The 6,758-nt window shown below is 36.4% G+C and overlaps 1 protein-coding gene across 2 annotated transcripts; it reads right to left on the bottom strand.

Moving 5' to 3' along the window:
- Window positions 1–1,525: 1,525 nt before the first annotated feature.
- LOC133777414 (uncharacterized) lies at window positions 1,526–5,403 on the bottom strand. Of its 2 annotated transcripts, XM_062216981.1 has the most exons (3): window positions 5,041–5,403; window positions 3,496–3,568; window positions 1,526–3,391 (listed from the first exon to the last, which is right to left on the bottom strand). In XM_062216981.1, exon 3 carries the CDS (start codon window positions 3,386–3,388, stop codon window positions 1,694–1,696), a length of 1,695 nt encoding a protein of 564 aa, XP_062072965.1. In that variant the 5' UTR covers window positions 3,389–3,391; window positions 3,496–3,568; window positions 5,041–5,403; the 3' UTR covers window positions 1,526–1,693. The 2 variants fall into 2 exon arrangements, with proteins under 2 accessions (XP_062072965.1, XP_062072966.1); XM_062216982.1 differs by lacking the exon at window positions 3,496–3,568.
- Window positions 5,404–6,758: the final 1,355 nt, after the last annotated feature.

The raw sequence follows: 6,758 nt of genomic DNA, 5'->3' as shown, positions 1-6,758 counted from the left end.
TTTGAGAAACATGATTATCTAGGATTGTTCTAAGTGTTTATATGAATTGTTTTGGAGAAATCAATTGCATGTAAACTACTAAGTCTTAAATTAGTTAAACCTTGGTAAATCATATCATAATAAAGGCAATAATTTTTATAGGCCTTTAAGATAACCAACTTTATTTGAAAAGTGTTTTAGTAAAGTGAGATGAATGTAATAGGTAATTATCTAGATCACATTAATTGTAGAAACACGCTCTTTTATAATTAAATGTATTTTTAAATTAATTACATTCATACAACAAAGCGGTAATGTGTCAAGACAAAGTACCAAGGCACAACAGTCGCCACCAGCCGTCGTGAAAAGTGGCATTCGCCACTTCCCCAATACTCAAGAAGAGGCAGGATTCGTCAGAGCCGACCTACTTCTCCCATCGCGTAAAGCCAAATGATCCTCAGATGGCCACGCCAACACCAATCGTAAGAAGAAAAGGGCCCTAGCGAATCACCCTAGCTAGACGCACAAGTTGGACCAACACACATCACAAGGATTAGCTAAAGTTGTCATCAACCATAGCTGGTCCTCGAGGCCCTTGCCTGTGGCCTTCGCCCCCAAGCCTTCTTCCACACGAGAGTGCGCCTTCAACCATTAAATGAACAGGACACGTCAGATTACTATTTTTGGTGAGACACAAACTTGTCTCCACCCAAGTATACCGAAATTTAGCCTGATCGGGAAACAAGGTGCCACCGTCAGCCCTTCCCATCTCCACAACTATAAATAGAGCGAACTGAAATGTAACAAGGGTCTGTGGTTCGAAAAACAAGTTAGTATCTGTTAATTTTCAGAGAGAGCTCCTACTCTCCATTACTATAGCTGCCCCAAGAACAAGATCAAACTCAACTTGTTCTTGAGGGTTCAAAGTTCATAAATAATATTGACTAAAGTGGACGTAGGTCATCTTTTTTGGGCTGAACTACTATCAATCTATCTTATTCATTTATTACTATATTTATTCCTCAATTCTTTGGCTCATTATTCATCATTAAGTTCCCCCTATGAGATTTTACATACAAAACAAATCTTCATTTATTGTTGTATGCAAGTTGAGGAATAAATACAATAATTCAATAGGAGAAATTTGTAATTTGTCCATATATATTCAATGTACAACCAATAAATTTCTATTGGGCATACCATTTTTACTACAAAAAATTAGTTTATTTATAAAATATTAATTTTTTTCTTACAATTTTATCAATAATTTTTTTTTGACAGAAATAAATTTTATATTTTTAGACATATTATTAATATTTTTAATTTTTTTCATAAAATTCTATTTATATCGATATTTTCTTCGGTTATTTTTAATAAAATCAATGTATATTTCAAAGAATACCGCACTTTCATCCTTCAAATGCGTGCTTGAGATTGGTAAAATTTGCAACTGAAAAAAAAAACCAATTGATGGAAATTCAAACTAAATTTTGTCTTCAAATTCTCATTCTCCAACCCACATTGCATTGCTTCTGCAAGGAGTAAAAATATTTAAGCAGACAACATGGATTTAATACGTCAGAGTTTAAAAATCATGCAGGTGTTAACCAATCTAAGCCGTGAGGATAGCATAAAAGTCTCAAACCAACAAGATGGGAAGAAAAAGCATCAGCATAAACTAACATATTTTATCAGAGAACATAAAAGAAATTTTTTAGAACAGTGACCACCATCTCCTGCTCCTATTCTCCCTTCCGTTGGATAAGGAGCCATTAATTTGAAGATTTTGTTGGCTTTGTTGGGGGAGGGGCCAGAGGGCGGTGGAAAATCCTCTTCTTTCTGTTCCAAGGTTTCCTAACCACAAGACAAGAACAATGCCCACAAGACCGACAACTGGAGCTGCTGCAAGAAAAAACCATCTTCTCCTACCACTCTGCTTTCTGGAGCTATTTGCTTCTGGTTCCACATCCTGCAGCCCTCTCTGCTCTAATCTACCTTCATTAAATTCGAGCTCTTCCTCTGCCCTGTCAGATGAGGAGCTAGAGAAACTGTCCTCTGTCACATTCAGATGGTGAGTGCTGATCTCCACTCTACTCGTAGTGTTACACTTCCCCTCTTCATAATCTTTATCATCAATTGGCAGCTCATATCTACAAAGGGGGCATGAGTTTCGAGAACGCAACCATGGCAATATACATGAAGGGTGATAAAGGTGTTTGCAGGGAAGTTGATTCACCTCAACACCAATGGCTAGCATATCCTTGCAAATTGCACAAGCTAAGCCATCAAGCTGCTTCTCATGTTCCTCATTAATGATCACACGAGGTAGACTATTCACAAAAGATACCTCTCTAGGAGGCACTCCAAGTCTTGAGTTGTCATCCTCAACCAGATGCTGAAGGAATTCTTCCAAGACTCTCGCATCAAGATAATTTGTAGACTCTCCAACGTCAGCCATCCAAGCTTGTTCTGAGTTTGCAAAGATGTTATGGGTATATGTTTGATTGCCTTCCCTATTTTCCCAATGCATAGTATCATCGGATTCAGAAGAACGACCCATTTGTCCACTTCGACTAGAATATGAAAAGTTCCTTATATGAGATCTGGCATCTGTAGGTGGAATCATGTCTTCCTCAGCATGGACTTCTTCCCATTCACCATCACCTTCTTCATCTTCTGCTTCTCCTTCACTTCCTAGATCATCAGAGTTCCAATTGTTAAGCCCAACATGCATTGGATCAATGTCAGTATCACTGTCAAACTCACCACCTTCAATTGGTTGAGTAAACATCTCTGAGTCCAGAAAACCATGGAGATCTACTGAAGCATCAGAGTCTCCTCCATAAGTGCTACAAGAAATGGCATCACTGTCACCTTGGAATGCCTTGTGCCAGCCAAAACTGACATTAGATTCACTATCAGCAAATAAAGAATCCACATTATCGGAATCTTCGCTTTTCGTATCAGAGGGAATGAGCACCCGCCTACATCTTCTAGACCCCATTGGAGTAGTCCGGGAACTCGGGTGCTGCAATAACCTACCGGTAGGATCACCTTCTACTGGCAAATCCTCATATGCAGAGATAGTCGACTCATTTTGCCTCACCAGATTGATCACCTGTGAGAATTGTTGGGAAAAAGTATTTTCTGAGGACTCACTACTGCTATACCTGGTTCTTCTTCGGCGTGGTAGTCTCCTTCGACGAGATTCACGTGATGGGGTATCCAGATCTTCAGAAAACAAAAATTTACAGTCACCACAAATGCCAATCGTTTCAAGATCACCAGCTGCCTCATTATCATGTGAAAGGATCTTTTGGCATAAAGAACATACTGCCTGAACGGAATGGTCAAGCAATATATGACTGCCCACACCACTATGGGCTGTGGACTGAAACTCCTGTGACATTCTCTGTGGACACAGTAAGACACAAAGGGAAAAAAAGAGTTTGAGATGATGAATACAAAACCAATATAGAGAAGAAAAATGTCATGACATAAACAAAGAATACATACAGGTTATGATAACCAGGTCACTACACAATGATTGGCTTGTGCTGAATACTAGAGAAAGTACTGCTCGATCAATCTTAAGGATGAAAACACAAAACAATATTAAATTGGATAATGAAAAGGGTTTAACATTTTTAAACTACATTGCAGTATATTTAGGCCATGTTTTGAGGGCCAGATGAAGAATGAGAGTGGGATTAGATAACCCCACGTTTGGCAATGCAAATACTATTGCCAAGGCAAAATCTGGCATAAAAAGTAATGGATACTAATTTTTACACCAAATTGGATATTTTACTCAAATACACATTAGATTTGCTATTATCAGATTATGTTCCTTTCTTACAATAAAAAATATAACATTTCACTTTAAAAATTAGTTTTCTAGACTTTTAAACATACAATTGACTCAGCCTATTCAAATCTAATACAAACTTGAACAAAATAATACTGTCAAACCCAGTACATCACACAAAGACTTAGTATCAACAGTTTTCTTTCAACAAAATATGAAAAGTTTATTGTTAAACAGAAGAAAATAAAATTTGAAAAAGAAAAGAACAAGCTGTCCTCTAAAGAACAAAAATATAAGTGGGAAAAAGAAATAAAATTATAAGTTAGCCACCTAATCTTTACCAACATAGAATGAACATAATCATAGATTTTTAATAAAGAAACAATAGGGAGATTCAACACCTTATCAGGTTCTATCCGAAAAAACATCTGATCTTTCAGAATTTCTTTTAAACAATAATATAATAAGAAAAGTATCAATTTTTTTTAGCAACATTACTAATATAAGAGCCACAACAACACTAGTTTGCAAAATATCAATTTAGCCAGTCCACAAGCCCAGCCACAAAAAAACTTCCCACAGCTTTTAACTGCCCAAATGGTGTCAATCTCACTATTTAGATTGCATAATAGTCGGAAAGCCCCTTATATAAATAAATACACCAGAATTTTCTAATAAAATCAAGAACCTGAACTTTAGCAGAGGGATATGAGATAACCATTGATATCCATTTGGGTCAATGGATGGATTAAAAAGTGGGACTGGCAAAAGTATTTTGCATTTTGCAATGAGATTGATTGTTATTTTTAAGCAAACATGTGTGAAATCTCAAAAAACCAAAGCTCCAGAAGCTAAAACTAAACGCATCAAGTGAGGACATTCGATCATTATTCTCAGACCACGTAGTTAGCATGGCTTTTTCTATACAAAGTACTTTACATTCAACCCTATTTTCATTCCATATTCTATCCTTCATCTAGTACAGAAATAGAGTAATGTCATTCATTTTCCTCTTCCATATTTAATATTAATAATTGAAAAAAAAAAAGGACTCTCAGAAATCTCATCTTTCCTTCCTAGGATTCTTACTTCCTAGTCCCATTTTTTTCAGGAAAAAAAAAAAAAAAAAGTGTTGCACATTTCAATTTGCGCTAAATGTTTGTCAAAACAATCTGAAAATGTAATGGTGAAAAATGGAAGATTTAACATAAAAGTAAAACCTAATATTATGAAATGGGTTTGGAGTATTTTACCAAATGATAGAAATCGATGCGATCCTTCAGCCAAAAGTAGGATCATTCGGTGTAGGGAACCTTCTCAGATACAAATCTACGGTGCAATATCAAAAAGTGTCACTGTCTTCAATCTAACATCGAGTTAACTCAGTAACTCGTATTAAGATCTGGGATTTTCCATAGGAGAAGTTGGTTTGTGAATTATGGTTATGGTGGCCCTACTTCATCTCAAGTCCATAGAAGAGAAAGATCATTCGTTCTGTCACGAAGGTTCCAACAACCACCGTATTTATGCAATTACCGACTCAAATCTCTCATCTTTACGCTCCGACTCTGCGGAATCATTCAACCAAAACCGACGCTCCTTACAGCTCGTGATTTAGTAAAACTGTTAAATTTTATGTTATATGCTTAACAATAATCCTTATTTCATTTATACGAAAAATTTAATAGACATCCAAATATTATTTTGTATAATTTTGATTATAATCCCCCTTTCACTAAACTTTATCCTTTGTCTCATATTAATAAGTACCCATGATTCATTAATTTTTATGTTCTACATAAAAAATTTAACACTTTAAATATGCTAAACATGTAGATCTAAAAAACAAATACTAAGATTAAAAAAATATCAACTACAATGGATATTCAAGCAAAAAGTTATTGCTCACCAAAATTTTCGTCAAATTTCAGCGTAGAGCATAGACATAGCATCAATGTACCATCGATTTTGCATCATTTTGACCAAAAATCAAGTTTTCAAGATTGCATCACAAGAGCATAAAAAACATCGAAACAATATCAACTTTGCATCGAAAAAACATTCTTTTGGCAAAAACAGAAAAACTAAGTTTTCAAGATTGCATTGATTTTCCATTGAATTTGCACAGTTTTGGCCAAAAAATTAATTTTTGTGGATTCATCGCAATTGCATCGAAATATCATCGTTTTCATTTTTTTTTGTACAAAAACGATGTTATTTTGATGCTTCTTCGATGCAATTGCGATGCATCTACAAAATTTGATATTTTGGCCAAAATTATACAAATTCGATGGAAAAAATCGATGCAATCTTGAGAGCTTGGTTTTTTTTTTTTTTTTTTTTTGCCAAAACGATGATTTTTTTTATGCAAAATAGATGACCTTCTGGTCCTTACCATTCAAATCGCCAATGCCCGAGTGAAGAGATGCTTGGTGGATACGGGAAGCTCAGTTGATATCATCTACGTATCATCCCTCGAGAAGATGAAGCTCACAGTCAAGGACCTGACACCGTGTTCCCAAATGGTTCATAGGAGAACGCCTAGCACCAGCAGGAACTATCAGACTACCGGTCACGGTGGGGGATACCCCAGGCACGAGACTGTAATGACAGAGTTTCTAGTGGTAGATTGCTCATTGGCTTACAATGTAGTGCTCGAGAGACCCCTCCTGATGGCATTACACGCAGTAGTGTCTATCTTGCATCTATCTTTGAAGTTCCCCACAAGCGCAGGGCAAGAATGAGTATAGGGTAACCAAAGGGAGGCACGAGAATGCTATAATGCGCCAGTGGTCACGGCAAAGAAAGGACCATGCATAAACAACATGGTAGTAACCTACTGCGAAGGGAATGAAAGAGCCGATGTGGTTGTCAACATGGAAGTTGACGTTGAAAGAAACACTCAACTGGAGTCGGGGGCTCCTTTTAACGAAGATTTGTCATTATAACAAGTTTCCCAAAGCGAGGGAAA

The sequence above is a fragment of the Humulus lupulus genome, chromosome 5 (assembly GCF_963169125.1).
Source record: "Humulus lupulus chromosome 5, drHumLupu1.1, whole genome shotgun sequence".
NCBI lineage: Eukaryota > Viridiplantae > Streptophyta > Magnoliopsida > Rosales > Cannabaceae > Humulus > Humulus lupulus.
Note: the sequence above shows the minus strand (reverse complement) of the source record. Positions and strands in the feature narration are given on the sequence as shown.